Below are 23346 nucleotides of genomic sequence, written 5' to 3' on the forward strand. Positions count from 1 at the left end.
CCAACAATTGGAAATATTGAGTCAGTTGTCCTTGCTTGTCTGGCGTGAGATAAGCCATCTGGGCAGTTGTATTTAAGCTGGCACCCAGGAATATTATCTCTTGTGAGGGCACTAGTTTTGACTTCTTTTTGTTTACTGTGCACCCTAGGCAAATTAGCAATCTTTTTACAAATGCCAGATGCTTTAGAAGAATATCTTTGCTCTCTGCTTGAATAAGGCAGTCGTCCAAGTATGGGTAAATTTGAATTCCTTTTTGTCTGCAAAATGCAATTACTGGTGCCAGGCATTTTGTAAAGACCCTGGGCGCAGTAGATAAGCCAAAGGCCAGTGCAGACAATTGGTAATGCATTGAACCTGCTAAGAATCTGAGGTATCTTCTGCAGTTTTGTCTGATCGGGACATGCAGGTATGCCTCCTTGAGGTCCAAAGTTACGAGCCAAGCTTTCTTACCCAGCATGGGAAGAAGCTGCTGTAGTGTCAACATTTTGAATTTTGGACCATCCAGGTAAGTGTTTAAAGAAGAAAGATCCAGGATGGGCCTCCAGGCTTTGTCCTTTCTGGGAACCAGAAAGAGTCTTGAGTAAAATCCTTGTCCTTGCTCCTGTGTTGGTATATTTTGAATAGCTCTCATGTCCATGAGTGCTGTAATTTGTCTTTGAGCCTCTGCCCATTGATTTGGTGGCAGATTTGGCATTCCTTTTAACCTTGGCAGAGTGTGAAAGTGGAACCTGTAACCTTGAGATACAATGTTGAGAACCCATTTGTCTTTGGTGATCATATGCCAATGGTGACAGAAAAGTGCCAGTTTTCCTCCCAAGGGGGCTGCCAAGAGAAAAGTGTTTGGCAGCTGTAGTGGGAAGTCACTGGGGTTGTTTTTTATAAGGTTGAAGCCGGTCTTAAATTTCTTTCTGTGTTGAAGCACCCCATTGTCGAGGCCTGTAAGGACCTTGTGGTTGACCTCTGCCTCTTGGACGTCTGTATCTGCCCCTTTGAGGTCTGTCTGTAACTGGAAAGTACCAATTCTTTGTTGGCCAATTTCTGCTAAATCGAGGAGGCTGAGCCTGTAAGAAATCCTTCACCATTTGCATAGATTTTGCCTTATCCTCCATTTTCTTTAATACCTCTTCTGCCTTAACTCCAAATAAAACATCCTGCTGCAAAGGTGCATCCAATAATTTTGCATTAACATGATCTGGTAAAGTCTGCTCTTTTAACCAAGCATGTCTTCTAATGACAGGCCCTGTAACTGCTGCTCTTACAAGAGGCCTCTAATTAATCAAAACCACATTGCAAAGTATGTTTTCCCACTTGTTCAGCTGCATGCAATAAATCCTGCATGTCCTTGTAATTAGGAAGATCTGAATTTGGAAGCATTTTTTGTTTCAACTGAGACATTAAATATTACTGATATTTTAGCATGTGAAACTGGCAATTTAAGGCCCTCATTGCTAAAGTTGCAGATGTATATACTTTCTTCCCCCATCTGTCTAATGCTCTGGAATCTGTCAGAGGGGACTGGATTTTTTGCTGTAGAGGCCTTTACCCCTTTGGGACCCTGGGAAATAGGTTCAAGATCAGCAACAGGGCTTTTATAAAGAAATTTGAGAGAGTCAGGGACTCTTTAGTATCTGTCTGGCTTAACTGGAGCAGGAGGTAAGGCATCAGGATTTAAACTGGATTCAGAATACACACCATCCGCAATATCCAACACTGGCGGAATAGCAAGGGTCTGTGTTGAGGTAATAAAAGGAAATCTCTGAGCCTTTTCTTGGATTCTGAGTAATTCTGGCCCTCCCAATGGAAATGCTCCCTCATGGTATGTAAGGTTCCCCCAAAGGAGTAGTCCTCTGGTGGAGAGGCTGAAGGAATTGATTCCTCAGCATCAGAATCCTCATAAGGGGGTAAAGAGTATCCGAGGTCTGAGGATGAATCTGAAGAGATGGATACCTGGTCGGATAAGTCATAGTCTGCATCCTGTTATAGTCTGCATCCTGTCTAGGCCTTTTATCAGGAGGAGGATGGGACCCCCCTGACCAGAGTAATTAGGTCTTCGGCCATTTTGAGCATTTGTTTCTTAGGCATGGAGGCCTGTCCTGGCGAATGTTGAAGTTGTTTCTTTGTTTTTAAAAGGGTTTTAGACTTAGCAGAAGATTTAATGGTTAACAGAGTAGGTCTGAAAACACCCTCTGAAGCTACGGGTTGTTCAGCTACTCCGGATCCCTCTGAAGGGTTAGTCTTGGTAGGCTGTAAATCTGGTGCGTCCGAAGGCCCAGCCATCTCCACGTGGGAGTCAGAGGCGGCCTGTGGTTCCAAAGAAGCAGTCATCAGGGGCTGCGAAAGTGCCTCGCTGAAAACCGGAGAACCGGCGACTGGCCTAGAAGAGGCTTCATCGTCAGTTTTGGGCCTCGGATGCCTGTCCTTGTCTTTGCACTTTTTGTGTATTCCAGTCGTCGGTAGTTCCGACGGCATGGTGCTATTGAATTTTCTGCCAAAATAATGTCGGGCAAAATCAAACCGACGTTTAATAGTGCGCTTGTTAAACCTAGCACAAAACGGACAACCTGTGACGTCGTGGTCTGGGCCTAGGCATGGGATACAATAAGAATGGAAATCCTTATGAGGTATTTGCTTCCCACAAAAAATACAGTTATTAACTTTTACTGACATCGGTCTGAGGCAAGAAAAAGTATCCCCAACGGGGTACTTAGCTTTGTAGAAGACTTCGGTTCTGGATTTGGAATGGAATCTCAGGAGTCAGCCGACCGGCACTTGCGAACTGCTTTTGCTTCGGGCACCGCGCGGCAAGAAAGACTGAAGAAAATGGCGTTGGCTGCATCTTATATACCCCTATCGCACTGACGTCAGGGAAGAAGCGACAGCAACCGACGCCGGACCAAGACTTTGGAACTCTGGCTAACTGAGGGACCGCCTGACGGCAGGATAACCCAAGTATAATGACTGCAGCAGTGTAACACGATGAACATCTGAGGGTAATGCTGCTCAATGCCAGAAGTCTAAACCTCAAAATGCACGCATTCGAGGCACTCTTCAGTATGGAGAAAATCGATGTGCAGTAACAGAAACCTGGTTTAAGGCACCAGAGAGCACCACAGCACTACCAGGCTACAACTCATACCATACATTTCCGCCACAAAACCCAGACTGAAATACAAAAGGCGAGGGAGTATCTATATTCATCAAGGATACTCACACCTCCATGTTAGTGGCACAGCACGATGCTTCAGAGATCATCCATGTGCAACTAACGGGCAAAACTGCTATTCAAATTATAGCTTGCTACAGATCATCCACCATGACCCAAGGACCCCCACTCCGCATTCCTGGAAATATAAAGGCCCTACCAAACACTCTAATATTGGGTGATTTCAATTATCCAAACATTAACTGGGAGAATTACTCAAGTACGAACTCTCTGGCCCAACATTTCCTAGAATTTATAAACTCAAACACCGTGGATCAACTGGTTAACACCCCCACCAGAGGTGACAACACACTGGACCTGGTCATCACCAACATGGGTGACCAGTGTTCCACAGCAGAGGTCAACCCCTCGCTGGTTAGATCTGACCATAAACTAATCACTCTGGATATCCACATTCCACCACCAAACCATGAAAAACTTTTCAAAAGCAAACTTCACGTTACTTAAGACCGAGGTGGGAAGTTTCAAAGCCCCCATGCTAAAGGATAATGCTGTCCAAGCTGCAAAATCCTTTACTAATGCACTCTACGGGCACCTACAAAAATGCATGGATCGTGCTATCCCAAACAAAACCAAGACTCACTCCTCCCAGAAAAGGAAACCAGTCTGGTGGACCCCTGCCATAAACAAGCTATACAATAGAACGAGGAAACTAGTACAGAAGAGAGTAAAATCCCAAGAAGGGAAGACATACCTGATCAGTATCAGCAAGAAACGACGTTCCCTCATAAAATCATCCAAGGCTAGCTTCGAAAGAAAAATTGCCATGGACTCCAAAGATAACCACAAGGCATTCTTTAGCTATGTCATGAATCTAAGTGGCAATTCTCACATCTGCTTGGAGTTAGTGCAGAATGGCACAAAATACACTGAACCAACCGATATAGCCAATATCTTGGCAGAGAGGTTCAGTGCAAACTTCACCCCCCTCTCACCCCCAAAAAAGCCCATAACTACACCAGAAGAATGTAGCGCCCCTGAAATCACACTCAGGTTAAAACAGCCTTCTCCAAAGCCAAAAACGCAGCATTACTGGGACTGGACGGTGTCCCAGGCTGTGTCCTACATGAGCTCAAAGATGAACTAACCCATCACCTAAACACACAGTTTAAACTCAGCCTCTCCATAGGCTACGTGCCCACAGAGTGGCGCACAGCAACGGTTATTCCGCTCCACAAAGGTGTAGCCACAAAGGACCCCAGAAACTATCGCCCTATAAGCCTGACTAGCTTGGTTTGCAAAGCTATGGAGAGCATCATCATGGATCTCATTAACAGAGACATTGGAAACCTCTAAACACTGGACCCCAGTTCGGCTTTGTTAAGGGGCAAATCATGCCTCCTAAACCTGGTGGACTTCTTTGAGGCAGTTACCAAGGCTACAGACGAGGGAAAGGTGGTCCACACAGCCTACCCAGACCTTGCAAAGGCCTTCAACACCATTCTCCACTCACTTTTTACAGACAAGCTCACCAGCCTGAACATAAACCCCTACGTCATGAGATGGGTTGCCAACTGGCTCACGGACAGAACCCACATGGTAAGAGTTTTTAGGGGCTAGGTCTAACTCTAAACCGGTTACAAGTGGCATTCCCCAGGGCTCAGTCCTAGGACCCCTCTTGTTCGGCATATACTTTTCAGAGTTACAGGTAAGCACAGGAGGACTAGGGCTCACCAAGTTCGCAGACAACTGCAAACTAGGGGCTATAATTGATTCTCCGGCTGACACAGACATCCTCCAAAAGGGTCTCACTGAGACAGATACCCGGTGGCAAAACTATGGTTTCAAGCTAAATGCCAAAAAGTGCATAGTCATCCCTTTTGGAAAATACAAAGTACCCACAAACTACCACATAGGTGGTGGCCCCCTAAATAAGGAAGACGTAATAAGGGATCTGGGGACCCAAGTAGATAGTAATCTCTCCTTTGATAATCACATTGCCAAAGTGGTTAGAAAATCCTTCTATGTGGCCCACCTAATCACAAAAGGGTTTGCATCCAGATCGAAAGAGGTCATTGGGTCCCTCTACGCATCACACATCAGACCCATCATAGAGTACAATGCCCCATTTGGGATGTACCTTACAAGACACCTGCAACAACTGGAAAGACCACAGAAGTTCCTCACCAAGAGGATCACTGGCCTCAAGCAGATGCCCTATGCAGCTCGACTGAAGAAACTCCAGCTGTACTCGGTTGCATACTGCCTACTCAGAGGTGATCCCTGCCTGACATACAAGACCATGTCCAACCCAGAATTGATGGACATGCTCCACCTAACGAAAACCTTACCTCCTCGAGCCACATGCTCAAGGGATCTAAACCTCACCACAACAATAAATAGGATGTGCTGGAGAGAGAGATTCCTGTCTCAGAGACTTCCCATGCTCTGGAACAAGATTCCAATCTACATTACGCAGAGCTCCTCGCTAACCCTCTTCAAGAGAAACCTTGACGAGTGGATGGGAAACAAAGTTTACCCCAGGGATCACTTCAATGGTTCTGCTGGACAGAGGCAGAGGGAACTAATCTAAGTGGGCGTCGAAAGCCAACACATTCTGACTAGGCTTATAAATGCCTTCGGGCAGATAGCCTAGTACCTACCTATGAACCTATATACTACTCTTTGTATAGGCCTACAAATGCAGCCATATTAATGCAGACATAAAAGTTCATTATACATGCAGTTTCAACAGAAAGGAATGTTTCCATAACCTTTAGTCAAGAATACTGATAAGAATAAAACTGTGTAAACAGAATGTGTAGTACATTAAGTACAAACAAACTTGGCAACCAAGGTTAAAAGAGGAGTGTAGAAATTTATAGGGTTTGGGTATCATTAGGAGATACTTCAGACATAGTTCATTCGGACTGATATGTAGAGAGTCACTGCAGTGCAGTCCTCAGAGGTTTGGTACGGACTCTCAAGAGTAAGTGTAGACGTCAGATCAAATATCCAGCACTCCAGAATTTTAATTACGTTATTCAGGAGAAAAGGAATACGAGTGAAGAAGCTAGGAACATAATTCTAGTACACTTCAGTTTATTATCACTGTTACTGGAGACGGTAATATTTGACATTCTAAGCACAGAATTTACACACAGTATACTGAGTGCAGAATCTAAGGACATTATAATTTAAATTCAGTCTATTTCAGTTTATCGGCACTGTTACTGTAAACAGTAAGATTTGATATTCTGAGTACAGAATTTAAGGACAGCGTAATGACTGCAGAAGCTAAGGACATTCTAATTTAGTCTATTTCAGTTTATCAGCACTGTTGTTGGAGACAGTAAGATTTGATTCGGATAATGAAATATACCTTCAATGTACATAGCAAAACTTTCTTAACTGAACTACAGTGTATGCAGACTTTTACTCTGAAAGGGACAAGATTTGTCATATAAAGGAGAGAGGGGCACTAGAGCAGCACAGTTCTTGGTAACTGAAAGATAAAGACATTCATGCCAGTGTCATTCCAGTTATTTTGAGTATTATATAGTCCTATCTATTCTTACAATCAGGTTTTAAGCTCTCCAGAAACTTGACAGATCCCCTAAGCCAACTTCCTTGAGTCTTGGAAGAGAGAGAGGGAAGGGTTAGGGACCGATGATCCAGCAAGTGGCAGTTTTTTTTTTTTTTTTTTACTATAGAACTCAAAGGTCTGAATCTTCTCATAATAGGCAGCTACGGGGTATCTGGAAGCATGAGAGGAACACCCATGGGCTACGGTTTCTTAGAAGCATGAACTTCCTCCTCAACTACTACCACGGCAATGTCGTCCCTTCATCTTTGCAATAATCAGTTGGAGCTACAGAGCAAATACATGGTTCTTACTCACAGTCACTGTCTTGTGTAGTCGACTGGTCCAGTGAGAAATGCTATGAGTCAACAACATGGCAGCCTCCAAAGATGCACTACCAGACACCCTGCCTGTACCAAACATTATAACTGATAGCTTGTTCAGCATCTCTACAGAGCTGACATGCTCAGATCCAAGATCCCAAGTAAAGTCATTTGGTTGCTTGATCTGTTTCTCCTAATGCTTATTTTCAAAGGGATGTCCGTGTAAAAAGTGTGCAGACTTAAGATCACCACCAGTTTCTTTCTATTGCTGTAGGCAAGGACAGGTATACATCTGGTCCTGATGGTCTCGGGCCCGAATCCCTGGAAAACATTACAATTAGCAATATCAGGATCTGATCCCAAAAAGTAAACACAAGAGTTTAGAAGTCTTTATAATTTATCTAAACGCCTGCAAGTACAACAATGAATTTTTGCAGGGGAGCACATGCCCTAAATGTAAGTGTTAGTGGATGTACTCCATGCAGATATCAAGCTATACTTTTATTACTGCAATCCAAAGAGAAAGTCTCTATGAGAAACTGAAACAGAAGGGCACCCCAACAGGGGTCTTAACTGCTGTACTCTTCAGTTACAGCCTGGATCAATGGACTTAAAAACATTGTGTGTCAAAAAGCACACTGTACATCAACAAATGGTAGAACAGCTGAAAATCAGTTATACGAAGTACATGAAGATGTATGAGGTAAGGCAATGTCAGCACTGCCAAGGGAGAAAGTCTGCCTGGCTACTGGAATTCGGCCTGTGGCAGAGTTCCCTGAAGTTATGACTGCAAAAGTCAACTTTGCAAAGAACATCCAATATTGCCTGTTCCAAATATGGAGTCAGTAAGATCATCCTGGATCTCTCAGCTGTTATTTTCTGCAACACCTGGGGTTAGCAGGGATGTCAGAGGGTAGGAATGAAGTAAAAAGGTATTTCCACTGGGTCTCTGAGGGGTTCCTCCCACCTCTCAAAAACATGCCAAGCGTTTCCACCACAAACTCACCCAAGAATAGAGTTTTGGGTAGTAGCATAGACTGCAGATCGCGTCTTTTGGGGGAAGAGTTTTACAGACTAAACACTTTGGGCATCAACTGTGGTCCACAGTATCCTCTAGATGGGAGAATACTGATCAAAAACTGCATGCTGTGTCAGGACTAGTCACTGAATGATGTAAAACTTGGCACTAGGTGATTCAGTTGTGCTGACTAATGTCTCAAACAAAAAAAAAAAAAACAAAAAAAAAATGGGGATGGTATTTGCCGGTGATGAGTGGGTTGAGGACACGGTCGAGTCTGACTTATGCCAGCCAGATACCTATGCTAATGGTTGGAAGGGTGTGTGTATGTGTCCCTATTGACCAGTGTGCGCCCACTATAAAGTCCAGATGACTTGAGTCAATAAGCTAGTGGCTGGCCAGTGTCCAGCTGCTCAACTTAGGTTACCTGGAACAGCTCTGATGAGCAAAAGCGGAACGTAAATCAACCTGTCAAACATGAACTAAGAATTGCTACACTTAATATAGGTTCACCAACAGGGCACAGCTTGAAGATAGCAAGAAAGAGGCTGGACATCCTATATATCCAGGAGATGAGATGCAATGTCAGTGCAGCAAAGCCACCTGGTTTGGAATACAGAGTCTACTACTCAGGAGGACAGAAAAGAAATGGTGTGGAAATTGTGGTGATAGAGAGGCTTCAGAAAACAGTGAGGAATGTCATCAGAATTTCTGACAGAAGCATGGCAATCAGACTAGTGTATGGACAAGGCAGGGCACTATTCATAATCTCAGACTATGCCCCAGAGCAAAGCTGAGACAGACAGGAAGAGGGTATTCAGACAGCTGTTCCATGATCTGCTAAATAAAGCAAGACAACTTACACTGGTATGGATAATGGGTAACCTGAAAGCACATACTGGGACAAACAGAACAGGACATGAGGACTGCTTGGGGTCACATGGGTGCAGCAACAGGAATAAAGAAAAAGAAATCCATTCTAGACTTAAGTCTGGAAAATGGCTTGAAGGTGGTCAACAAATGCTTCAGCAAGAGAAACTGTCACAAGATCACATACAAGAGTGGCTACCATACAAGTCAGGTAGACTTCCTCCAAGTAAGGAAAAGGCACTGGGGTAGAAACAGCAAATGCAAAGTCATCCTTAGTGAAGCAGTTGACTATGTTACCCCCTTGGCACTGACAGTATATTAAAAAACACTGGTAAGATTATTTGCACATACCCCAAATATAAGGTCTCCCATTCAATCAACTTCAATTTTTGAAAGAAGACAGGGTGCTACTTTGTTGGACATATAGACTTTATTCAAGACAGGGAATATGCCAAGGTCAAGAAACTGTCAACACTAGTAGGTGCTGTTTATCTTAAAGTGAAGGCTGATGTCTTTAGTACAAGTGTTATACCACTGGTTCTGCCAAGGTGAAGGATGTCAAAAAGGGTAGGTACTTTCAGTGCCTAAAAGGTTAAGCACATACCTATCCCTCAGGAGTTTATACAACATGAAGAGGGATAGGACATTTAGTCTTCCAGGGTAGCTCAGACAGTGTAGGCCAGAAATAATCTTGCTCAGAAATCTTTGTGGTATTTCAAGTCAGTCAAGGTCTATGTGAGGTACATTCCAAAAGGTGCACTGTATTCAAGGACAGATCTAACAAGGGAAAAACACAGAGGGGACCAATACTACATGGGACCCACAGGAGCTATGCCTACAGATCACATGATCAGTGTAGGAGAACTTCATAACCACAACTGATGCATGGTAATCAAAAGAAATGGTGTTAATGACATAGGTACCAAAGGCCAGGATATTTACATCTGTTTTGAAAGGGGTACCAGCCATGTGGTAAGGGAAAGAGGATGATGTACTTCTCAGAGGTAACTATACTCCAGTTTTATGAATTTAAGTTGAGCCCATGCCTGACATACCAAGCACTGGTTTGGTTCAGGTCCTGCTGGAATATCTGAGAGCCTGATGGGGATTTGATAATTGCACCCACTTTGTAGTCATCATCAAAACGTTAAACAGCTACAGTCCATTGACACAGTGTTTTTACTTCAGAGTTGTAAATACCAAACATTGGTGATCTGGGACAGAGCCCTGTGGAATGCCAATTGTGACACTCCTCTGGCTAGAGGGGATACTCTCTACCAACAGTGTGAGTTTTATCAGATAGCCAATTCGATATCCAGCAGAAAACTTATGGGTTTATGTTACTTTGGGAAGAATTTTACATATGCTATCAGAATGTGGGATGTGCTAAAAGACTTTGCCAAGGTTAAAGTAAACAGTATTTATAATCAGGCTCTCATCCAGAGCTTCTGTGACACACTTTTCCGTGGCTGTTGTCGCTTGTCTTGGTTTACAACTGAAGATGAATAGGCGGGGTAGTTCATTTATATGCTTTATTACACAGAAACACATCAGGATGGATAGCAGTAGTATAAAATATAAACAAACTGATTAACTGAAAGACTACACAGACATGCGTGCTTACATCTCAACAGCTTACTACAAAATGGAAGTTAGGCTCACATGTGCTCAGTATTTATACACTTGTGCAGGCTCATGGAAGGCTTCTTAAAGGTATATATACATACTGATCTACATCCTCCCTCTTTAATGAATCGTCCAAAATAAAATGACATTTGGAAAAGACATGCAATTATACAGACACTAAGAAATAAACGTTTATATCCAAAGTTGCCCTGTATGTGGAATATGGTCTGGAAATGCGACATGGTATAGCAATCAGAACTGGGTTTAGCAACAGGGACAGTCACTGGTGAACAAACAGTTTCTGGAGTTTCGGGATTCTTCTCAGGAACAGGGATATTTACTGTAATGTCCTCTGGAATCGGAAAGCTGCATAACTTACTCTGAGATTTAGAGTTTTTCTCGCAAGTATGACACTGCACTACAGGGTCGGACACCAGGACCAAATGTTTCCGATTCCACCATGTACGATCTCGTCTCTGGACATACACTTTTCATGACATCAATCCAATCAAAACCTTTGGACTTCTGCATCCTCACTATCTCCCCTTCTTGTAATGGACTGAGTGGTTTGCTGGTCTACTGGTAAAGCAAGACTGCTTTGATGGCCATCCTTGACTAATAAAGTGGTTGAGCTTATCTGAGGCTGCATGACTTCTAAGCTCATCAAGATGTGTGGAAGAAAAAATTCTCACTTCCATGACTTCAAGATCAAGTTTCTCATTTTCATGCTGTTCAGTGGTATTTCTGGCCAAATCAGCAAGATAAAGAAGTTTTCCTTTTGTATAGACAAGATTGAAATTATACTTTTGCAATCTGAGCATCATGCATTGCAATCTGGCAGGAGCTATATGCATAGCCTTTCTCAAAATAGTCACTAAAAGTTGATCTGTTTCGATTTGGATAGGTCTACTGTAAATATAATCATGGAACTTCGAACATGCAAACAATTGCCAAGAGCTTGTTTATCTGCACATACCACATTTCAGTTTGGGTTACAATTCTGGACACATAGGCTACTGGTCTACCCTCTTGAAGAATGACTGCACCAAGACCAAACTTCAAAGCACAAGAAAGAGTAACTGGTTTGTGAACATCATAGTATCCGTGAGTTGGTGGACTGGCAATTTTCTGTTTCAGGACATCCAATGCTCTTTGGTGTTGTTCTAACCATGAAAAAAAAGCAAGAGCCAGCAAAAACAGTGACAATAAGGTTTATTTTAATATTATAAGGAGTTCTCATTATATTAAAATAAACCTTATTGTCACTGTTTTGCTGGCTCTTGCTTTTTTTGGATTATACTGAGGACTTCTGAAGCCATGCAGCTACCATACTTGCAGGTTATGTCCACTTGTATACTACATCGTTCTAACCATGACCAAGACATCTTTATGTGTCAACTCTCGGAGCAATACTGAAAGTTGGCTCAAGTCTAGAATTAACTTGCCTAGGTAGTTAACCAAACCAAGGAAATGTTGTAAGGCTTGTACATTGTCTGGAGCTGGCATCTCAAGAATTTCAGTTTGCTTTGAAGAATTTGGTCGTAAGCCTGAACTGGTAAATAAATGACCAACATAAGTAACTTCTCGCAGCCTGAATTTTCACTTCTGAGAATTCAGCTTAAGATTCACTTCACGTGCTCTTTCCAAAACTTTGAGGTTTCGGTCATGCTCAGCTTCACCATCACCTCCTACTAGAATATCATCTACTATAATAGCAGACGGATACTCAGAAAACATTTGCTCCTTTGTACTCCGGTAGACTTCACTGCAAGTATTCCAAGTGGCATTCTCAAAAATCTGTACCTGCCAAAAGGAGTACTGAAAGTGGTTAGCAAAGAAGATTTTCGCTCGAGCAAAATTTGCCAAAATGAACTCTCTGCATCCAAGACAGAAAAAAAAAGTAGCATTTGGCATAAGAGCAGTGACTTCTTCTGCAAGCATTGGATGATAAGGTATTTTCAGAGCTTTGCTCAAATCTCATGGATCAATACATATTCTGATATCATCTGAGCTTTTCTTATGAACCACGACCATAGAAGATACCCATTTAGTAGGTTTGGACAAATTACACCTTGCTGCACCATTTTATCTAGCTCGGCCTTGACTCTGTTCTGCATAGCTACTGGAACTTTCCGGGCTGGTCTGACAACTGGGCTGACCATGGAGTACACAACTGGGAGTTTACCTAGTTTGTCTTCGAAAAGATCAGCAAAGGTAGAAAAAAAAATAGACTGGTCAAAATTAGAAAAGTGGTCTTTTAAGCTTACATGGTGGATTTCCTCTAAGTGAAATCAGTCCCATTCTCAAACTATCTTGGAAGCCCACCAATGACTGTACGTGTCTTTTGACCACATAAAATTGCAAGTCATACATGTTCCCAGCAGAGTAACATGAAAGCACTACTGGACCTTCAGTATGAAATTCTTCATCCCCACCATAAGCAACAAGCATCACACACTTTGCCATATCAAGCTTGTCATCAGCACATACTCTAGCAAATGTTTCTGCAGATATAACTTTGCACTTTGAACCTGTATCAACTTTGAGCTGTATGGGTCTTCTATTTATCTGAATAGTACAAAACACTTCATTCTTTGCCCATAAATCTATTGCATTGACTGTTTCGTTAAGCACAAGACACACCATCAACATAAAAAAGTAGGGTCACAGCTTTCTAAATGATCAACTTGTCTCTTTGAATGTTCTCTTTTAATAAAAGAATAAGCCTCTTTTTGATTTACAAAATCTATGGGGTTTCCCAGGGAGTGTTACAGGACCTGCAACAGCCCCCATGTGCTTGAGCCCGTTTCTTCTAACCACGTGCAGAATACTATCCATACTATCAACACGAGCACTAGAAGATACTGGAAGCATGCATTTCTCATTTGTAAGCATATTTGTGTGCTTTTCTGTGAGCTCATATCTGACAAGTCTCAATGGCCTTATTCAAAGTTAAATCACTGTCACAAAGCAACATCTCTCACAGCATCATGTTTAATACCACACACGTCTGTCTTTTATCAAATCATCCCTTAAATCACCAAATCTGCATGTTTTTAGCTTTGTTTCTCAAGTCAGTTATTTATGCTGCAAAAGTTTCAACAGGCTTTTGATCTTCTGTCTAAAATATGTGCCTTTCCATCGTAATATTCATGTGAGGGTTATACATTTCTCTAAATTTACATTTTAAGCATCCAGGGTCTTCCCTTGATTTAGCTGGTACCACTATGTGAGGGTTTTCCCTCTCTCCTGCAAACACATCAGATGTATACACAAATGAATGCTCTCTTTCTATGGCTTCTGAACCAGCTAAATTAAGCAGAATAAATGCCTTTGTATGGTCATCTTTAGCAGAAAATGCAGAGTGTATGAAAATATCATACTCTTGCTCACACACACTTCAATTCTATGCAATACTATCATCAAATACAAGAGGAGCTAGTCTACAAAATCTTTCAGCCATGCCAACAAAGTATGCCCAAACACAATGAAAATATGTTTCCTCTAATTACATATGAACGTGCACACACAGCCAGTACTTGTAATAACATTCAAATGCACAATAAACTCTATGAAATACTGTACTTTATTTATTTTACATTTGTTGACCGGGCTAGTCTAGCTGGATACATGTCCATTTTCAGTAGAGGCCCTGGGAGAAAAGCTCCATGTGCAAAACAATATAGATAAAAAACAATAACAACATATAAAATGACAAAATAGAAAAGAAGATAAATGTAATAATAATAAAAATAAAAGATACACATTTTAAATAAGGTAATGAAAAAGTCTAGAGAATAATATGATAAAAACATTTTAAGTAAGGTTTTAAAAAAATGTCATCATAGAATATATACAATGTAAAGTGTGGAAGGCAGTTACCAATGTTGATAATAAGGAAATATATGTGAAGACTTATGAAGACTGAAGTCCCAGGATTCAAAAAAAAGAAAATATAAATAAAAAGGTTAGAAAGTGAATGGAAGTTGATGCAGGTGGTTAATGCTAGAGGATAAAGCAATTAGTCAAGGGTAATACAGGAACATAACCAGTGTTTTTTGAGATGAAGCTTGAGCTTCTTTTTGAAAAGTGTATGAGAGGAGAGAGTTGTAAGTTCAGTAGGAAGTAGATTCCATAGTTTACCAACGGTGTTACAGAAGAGGGAGTCACCTGCTAGGTTATGAGCTCTACAGGTGTTAAACAGTAGTTTATTAGCTGAGCGTAAGTTTTTAGGATTATGGTAGGGGTAAGTAGTCTTGAGAAAATAGGAGTATTTGAGGGTTGATACAGGCTTTTATGGGCAATAGTAAGCTGAGAAAGATGAAGATGCTGATGAAATTCTAACCAATCAAGTTGTAAAAGGTTTAGACAGTGATGAGTATGATAAGGGGAGGCAGCAGCAAATCTAGCAATGTTATTATATGATACAGTGAGCTTGTTAATGTTGGTTTTAGAAAGGTTTGTGAATATGGGTGAGGCAGAGTAGAGATGAGGAGTTATGGCTATAGCAGTCCTGGCTGTTGTAGTGAGAAAAGGTTTGATTCTATAGAGGGATCCAAGTTTCTTGTTGACAGTTTTTATTGTGGTGTTAATATGTGTGTCAAAGTTGAGGTTGTTGTCAAAAGTTATTCCTAGGAGCTTGGTAATTGGGTCTGGAGAGATAACAGTACCATTGTTGGATGTAAGTGAAAATTGTATGGGGGTGGACTTGCGTGTTGGGGAGAAGAGTAGCAGTTTTGTTTTCTTGGGATTAAGGAGGAGGCAGCGGTTAGTAAACCATTGTTCCACAGTGTTAAATGCATTCTGGGTCAAGGTTTGCAGTTCAATTTGAGAGGTAGCTGAGCAGATAATGGAGTAATCTGCATATTGAATGCAGGTAGAGTAAGGAATTGCTGAGTGAAGATCATTAGTGTAGATGGAAAATAGGAGTGGCCCTAATATGGAGCCCTGAGGGACACCAATGGATATAGGTAGGAGATTTGATAGATTACTGTGCCAGAGTACTGCTTGTTTCCTGTTATCAAGGTAAGATTTGAACCAGTTGATAGTTAATGGGTCTAAGGACAGAGATTGCATGATGTGTAAGAGCAGGTGGTGATGAACCATGTCGAAGGCTTTGGATAAATCAACAAATACTGCTGAGGAATGAAGGCCGTTGTTACGATTATTGTTAATACAATCTGTAAAAGACAGCAGGGCAGTGGTGGTACTATGGTAAGGTCTGAAGCCATGTTGACAGTTAGCCAGAAGTTTATTTTGGAGCAGATGGTTGAGTAGTTGTTTCTGAATACACTTTTCCATAATTTTTGCGAGGGAAGATAGCAAGGCTATGGGACGAAAATTAGAGAAATCATTTGAGTTCCCACCTTTGTGTAGAGGAATGATATAGGAAATCTTCCAGATGGACGGGATATTTCCTTCACTAATGGTTCTACTGATAAGAATGGATATAGGGTAGGCTATAGATTTAGCACCTATTTGAAGGTATTCTGCAGGGAGTTGGTCAGCTGAGGGGGTGGAAGGTTTAAGTTTATGTAGTAGAGAGCAAATAGTGGATGTGGGCACTGGATGGAAAGAAAGGAAGGTGGAGGATTTACAGATGAATTAGGAAGGTTTGCAATGTCTAGTGTAAGATGACTAGCAAGAGATTGGATGGCATTGGTAAAGAAGGAGCTAAAGGAGTTGGCAGTGTCGATGGGATTATCTGGGTTCGAGCCTAGAGGGTTAGGGGTGACTGATTGTCCTGGATGAAGAAGTTTGTTAATGCTTTTCCAAAACATTTGTGGTTTATTAACATAGGTTTGCTGTATTTGGAGGTAAAAGTTCTTTTTATCTAGTACAATGGCTTTTTTAGTGTCATTTCTTAGTTGTTTGAAAATTAAGTGATCTAATGGGTTTTTTGTAGAACGCCATTTAACCCAAACTTTGTTTCTCAGATGGATTTTATTCCTTGAAGTGTTTGAGAGCCAGGGAGCTGGTTTACCTTTACATCTAATAGAACGTAGTGGGGCATGGTGGTTCAGGATGGATAAGAACGTGGAATTAAAATATGATACTGCTTCATCAAGTGGAAGATATTTTAGAGGTGTCCAATTGCATTGTTTAAGTTCTGTAAGGAATAGATCATGGTTAAATTGTTTTTTGGAGCAAACAGTTCTGGCAGTATTGGGATGTGTAAGGTTGGTTTTAGATCTAATAAAATAGGTTAGGGAGTGGTCACTTAGATCATCTGGGAGGGTTCCTACTTTGTAGGAATGTAGAGGATTATTAGTAAGTATCCAGTCCAGGATAGTTTCTTTGTTGTTGTGCTTGTGAGTTCTGGTAGAGGAGTTGATAGTTTGAGTAAAGCCATATAGGTTGATATGGGTAGAAGGGTGTGAACTATTACAGGACTGCCAATCAATATTAAGGTCACCTAGAGTTATAGTTTCCTGTGGGAGGTTGATAGTAAGCCAATTCAGGATATTTTCGAGGGTGTTAATATTGTTACCAGGTGGTAGGTATAGGCAGATGACATTAATGGCTTTATTAGGGTTGACCTGAAGTTTAGTGATCAGAATTTCAGCTTTGTTGTCTAAGGGTGGGTTGAGGTCAAAGGTACTAATTTGTAGTGTGGTTTTATGGAGGATTGCAACCCCTCCTCCCTTTTTGGTAGTATGGTCTTTTCTAATGATATTATAACCAGGAGGGGTGACTTCATTGTCCTTGATTGTAAGCCATGCTTCAGATAGGCATAGGATATCAAATTGGTGGACATCTAGTAGGGCATGAAGGTGTGGGATTTTATTACTAATGCTGCGTATATTGAGATGTGCTATGAGGAGAGAGTTTGCTGGCTTGGAAGGGGTTATGGTGCTACTGTTAATTGGGGTATATTTGTCAGTGGTCGAGGTATGAATAGGCCCAGGGTTTGGGTGTATGTCTCCATCAAGTAGGGTGTGAAGGTGAGTAATGTATTTATGATAAAGTAGTTTGTAAGAATGGTTAGGTTGTTTTTTGTTATTGGAATGATCATATTTAATGGGTGTAAGTCTGTGAAATTTGGGAACTATGTAGATGGGTGAGGATGTAATATTTAGAGAGATTGGAATAGTGTCAATTGTTAATGTAGAAATATTTTGCTAAATACACTTTGAAATGTTGCCTACCATTGCCTACCCTATCAGTATTCTAATTTACCGCTCTATCCAAGTAAGCATAGTACCACAAATTTGGAAAAAAGCCTTCATCATACCTTTGCATAAAGGTGGCAATAATAACAGTACTTCAAACTTCCGTCCCATAGCTATCCTGTCCCCCATCTCTAAACTCCTGGAAAAGAGTATCCATATATACAGCTCCTACCTTACCTCTTAGACAATCACCTAATGACTCCAACCCAACATGGTTTTAGACCCGGTCATAGCACCATGACAGCCCTCCTTTCCTTCTCAGAAACCATTAATAAAGCACGGGACTCTGGCAACATTGTTTCTACCCTGCTACTGGATCTCTCAAAGGCCTTTGACACTATTTCTCACAAACTACTTTTAACTAAACTCTCCCAACTTAACTTATCACCTTCCTCACTGAATTGGTTCTCTAGTTATTTATCTAATAGATTTCAAGCAGTCAAATGGAAAAAAGCCACCTCCTCATTCCTTAATACCCCTAAAGGAGTCCCCAAAGGTTCCATATTAGGTCCTCTTCTGTTTAATATATTCATAAATGACTTCCACAATTCCATCCCATTTTCCAATATTATTCAATACGCAGATGATTCAACTATTATCTGCTCAGCCACAACCCTCCCAGTACTCCAAAAACTTACACAAGACGCATTCTCAATCACTGAACAATGGATGAAAGCAAACCACCTAGCTCTCAATGCCTCTAAAACCAAATTAATGATTTACCCCTTCTAAACGCAATACTCTCAACACAAACTCCTTCTCTATTACCAGCAACAACTCATCCTTGGAACTGGTGTCAGAAACCAAGTTACTTGGGGTACAAATTGACAATCAACTCAAATTCAACTCCCACATACAACTTAATATAAAAAAAACTCATAAAAAATTAGGCATGCTCTACCGACAAAATCGCTACCTTACACCCTCAACTAAAATCACTCTCTGTTCTACATTCCTTATCCCCTCTCTTCTATATGGAGCCCCACTCCTAACTAACCTTCTATCTTCCCTCAAAACACAACTTTCCTCATGCTACAACAAAATAGCCAAATTCGCACACAGTCACAAAGCATCTACCCACCACTGCTCTTCTCTCCACAAACTCAACTGGCTTGAACTAACCAATCAACTCATCTATACTCAACTTTCTCTAGCTCATAAGCTCATTTTCAAACCCTCCCTTTGTCCATCCCTTTCCTCTGCCTTTAAAATGCATCTTCCCAACAGAGCTCTCAGAACTAATAACCAAATCTAATTGAGTTATACAAACCAACTCATCCCCCCAGGTAAAAACCTCCTATCCTATGGTCTAGCACGTCTCTGGAACTCTCTACCTCCATCAATTCGTACCACTTCCAACCACTATTCATTCAAAAAATCTCTTCACTCTTACCTGCTAACCCAATGGGAATGCTCTTGCTCCCATCCATCTTAATACTACACTGCCTTACCTCCTCTCCCGTCCATCTTAATACTATACTGCCTTACCTCCTATCCCTCTTTTCCAACAACAGGCTTGCTTCTACCTCATAAGTAAGAACTTCTCAGTATTTTTTTCAGAAATGTTTTCCTTTTTCTAGTCTATATCATCTGTAACTGTCTGTAACTGTCTGTAACTGTCTTCTGAATGGTATTCTCTAACTGCATAATCTTGTAAATAATGTAATGTATACTTATGTATTTTCTGTAATGTTCACCACCAGTTTGATGCTCAAATTGCATAACTTGTAAATATTGTCTCACGCTCACACTGCATAATTTGTTAATATTGTTTGATGCTCAAACTGCATAATTTTGTAAACATCGTAACACATATTGTAACCCTTCTTTCTGGAGCTTTTCTTCCCAGGACTCCATTGAAAACGGGTTCATATTGGCCCAATGGACTATCCTGGTAAACCAACTACAAATAAATAAATAAATAAAATGGCTGTATTTTGTTAAGTAACTGTACTTAAATACTGCACAAACTTGGGAACACTTTTTAATACATCAGATATTTTGAATAGCTTTAATTAATGCGAAAAAAAGCACATAAAAAAATGCAGTTTTTCTTATTTTATACATTTTATGCAATTCAGACATTACTTCAAACATTTCCGTAACTATTTCAAATGTTATCAATATGCCACAGTTCCGGACATTTCGTTTAACTAGAAATTGGTTTTAAGTGATCAAAGTGCTTCATCTTATATTTTTAAGTAAGAAATCATTTAAGCAAGTTTTGGTACCTGGAATTAGTTAATATAGAGGAATGGATCACCCTTACTGCATGTATAACTTGCAAAACAGGTCAGAAACTGAGTGCCTATTGGTCTTGATCCTGGATCCCATTTCTGACACCATCTCTCTCGTCTTGGTTTACAACTAACAGGTGGGGTAGTTTGTTTATATGCTTTATTACACAAATATATTGGGACGGACAGCAGCAGTATAAAATATAAATGACGATTAACTGACAGACTACACAGACATGCATGCTTACATCTCAACAGCTTACTACAAAATGGTAGTTAACTCGCATGTGCTCAGTATCTATATACTTGTGTAAGCTCATGGAAAGCTTCTTAAAGGTATACATACATGCTGATCTAAAGCTGTTTTTATGTTGCTGATGATCCACAGTGCCAGCACATATAAGCATATCCTACAATGGAATCGTGTGTTGCCTTACAACTATTACTCTCCACAACAGGATCACTCAACCCTGAATAAGATAAAGGGGGTAAACAGAGAATTAAATGAATGTACTTCTTCTGACAGTTAGCCACTTAGTTGCAACATAGTTCTTAGAAAAAGCAGAAACCGTTCTGAACACTGCAATATTTGGGTGAAGTAACAGTATAGTCATTCCAGTACCATGCAAGTGTAAAGTGTTCTTTGATCACAAAAACGTGTAACAAATCTAGAGCCTATTGTTTTCAATTAACATTAAGCTAATCCAGTAAAAAAGAATTTACGTTCTTACTATAACATTCCATCTGTGTTGTAGATCTTCATTCATTCCTTATTGATGGGATTTCAGTTCTGTCCTCGGAACCGGCTCAACCAATACACAAGCTCTCGCCAGCCAAAAAAACACTCTAAGTCCTACCCATAAGTGTTTCTCTCCTCCTATCTTCAGATCAAGTCTGCCCGGCAGGAATAGAGAAATGGAGATGGTGGAGGCCCTATCTGAGCAAATGCCCTACCAGGCAGACAGGACCAAAAAAATCCCCCAGGAGTCTTCAGGCAGGGGGTAGGAGGGCGGGATGTAAGGAATGAATTAAGAAGTACAACACAGACTGGAACGTTATGATAAGAACATAACTTCTGCCTGATGTTGTAAATCTTCATTCATTCCTTACTTACTGATGGGACTGTGTCCCCAGCTACTTTATGTCCTAGGAGGCCCTATGGAAGGATAAGTCTGAGCACCATTAAGCCAAAGGATGCTCTTCCCCTGGAGGCCATATTCAATTTGTAATGCGTAATAAAGGTGGGGGGGGGGTTGCCCAAGTGGCTGCTGCACAGATGTCATCCACAGAGGCTCTGGAATGAAATGCCACCAAAGTGGACACTGAGCTGGTGGAGTGAGCCTTGACTCTAGTAGGCAAAGTTTAATTTGTTCTGTTGACAGACAAAGGTAATGCAATCTCTTAGCCATTTTGACAAGGTGACTGTGGAAACAGGTTTGCCCAATTAGGGGCCTGAAAAAGCTATGAACAGCTGGTCCCACTTTCTGAAGGACTTAGTTCTGTTGAAGTAAAAACGTAACTATGTACATCCAGCATTTGTAAACGGTAGTCACCTTTGTTGTAAATGGTATTCACCTTTGTTAGAGAACTTTGGGAAAAGGACTGGTAAATCAATGGACTGGTTGAGACTTGAATTTGAGATAACATTAGGCAAAAAGGAAGGGTTAGTTCAAAGTGATACTCTCTCATTATGGAAAATCAAATAAGGGCAATTAACACACAAAGCTTGTAACTCTGATACCCCCCTGGCTGAGGTGATGGCTACCAGGAACAAGGTTTTCCAAGATAAAAACTTTATGTCACATGTGGCAGAAGATTCGAAGGGTGAACAGGTTAGAGTCTGTAGGACCAAAGTCAAACTCCAAGATTCAGTAGGGTTTTTAATAGGTGGTCTGAGGTGTACAACTCCTTTCATGAAGGTTTTGCAAAGACAGTGGAACATTAATGAAGAGTCATTAAAGTGACAATCACAGCGTTTAAAATTCGGGTTCAAATTACAAATGACCAAAGCAACACCCACTTTACCACGTCACTCACATTCCCACCCACAGTGTCAATTTTCTTTGAAATATCCGGCATCTCTTCAGTCCCTATCCTGCTTTTGCTCCCAGCATCAACTACTCTTGAATTTGGTGTTCCTATCAGGTTTTCAAGTGGACTAAATACTGACTGCTTTTTTTTTCCTTTTAAGTTCATAGTTCATATATTAGTACTAGGCTAACTGCCACTGCGATCCATTTTAAGCCTCGCTAATTATCCCTTGAGAGACTCAAACCCTGCACCCTGTGTGTTTGTAAGGCAAACACCTTAACCATTAGGCCACCCTCCCAAAAATTATTTTTTTCATTTGAGTGCCCACAGTATAAACCTTGATGTCAGACGGTTTTACAACTGCATAACCTTAGAAAGTAGCAAAGGTACAGGGTTGGATCTGGGAAGGATACGAGAGCTGAAATGAAACTAAGACATATGTGATTACATACGGACTTCCAATCAAACAGCAGAAGGGGACCACAAATAAAGATTTTAATTTAAACAGCAGTTACAGTAATATGTCAATGAAACGATGTTTAAATGAAAATAATAGTTACTCGTTATAAATGGCTTGTGATTTTTCTGCTAATTTCTAAGGTTGTTACGTGAATACTTAAAATGTCTCTCTGTTTTTGCTGTTTTGCCCTGCAACCCACCCCCGCCACAATTAATTTAGTCTTTCTTCAGATTTCTTGCTGTAAAAGGCTCAGACAACCTGTTGGTAAGCAGGAGGAACTCCGTGTCATGCCTGCCATGTGACACAAGCCTTCCTGCAGATGCTGCATGATCATTACTGCTTGCCATATTTACAGTTACTTTCAGAAATGAGCCACAATGAATTGACACGTAAATTTCTGACAGTTCCACTAGTAAGAGCGAGCTTACCAAATGTTCCTACCAGTGAGAGTTTGCTTTTTAGAATGCTCTTTCATTGCGGTTCGTTTCCATAGTAACCACAATGAATGCTCATTCTAAGAAACAAACTTTTACTGGCAAGAGCAGTTGGCAAATGCATGTGTCCTTATTTTACGGGGCAATTCATTTTACAGAGACAAGATTACACTACTTTCGGCAGTTTCTGCATTTTTTTTTCTATAAAGCTTCTGCATCCAGTGAGGGACATGCGATATGCCTGCAGGTACCACGATACTGAACGCTACATTAGGGGAGTACACTGATTCACTGTGTCTGCCACTACTTTACGGCTTCCATTCTGCTTGCAAATTTAAGAGCTTGATTATGACTGCATTCGTTAAAAAGGAAGGAAAGAAAGAATGGAGAACAACTGAGAAGTGTATGATTGGAGGAAGTGAGTCAGGG

The 23346-nt window shown here is 40.9% G+C and overlaps 1 protein-coding gene across 1 annotated transcript in view; it reads right to left on the reverse strand.

The window, feature by feature from the left end:
• Positions 1-9072: 9072 nt before the first annotated feature.
• LOC122800498 (nucleolar and coiled-body phosphoprotein 1-like) overlaps positions 9073-23346 on the reverse strand; it is a 300585-nt gene continuing 286311 nt past the window's right edge. Inside the window, exon 7 of the mRNA XM_044069937.1 lies at positions 9073-9264. Coding sequence (XP_043925872.1) covers positions 9073-9264 — 192 coding nt within the window. The remainder of the gene's footprint in view (positions 9265-23346) is intronic.

Source organism: Protopterus annectens, chromosome 4.part0 (assembly GCF_019279795.1).
Source record: "Protopterus annectens isolate FY-2018-M chromosome 4.part0, PAN1.0, whole genome shotgun sequence".
NCBI lineage: Eukaryota > Metazoa > Chordata > Ceratodontiformes > Protopteridae > Protopterus > Protopterus annectens.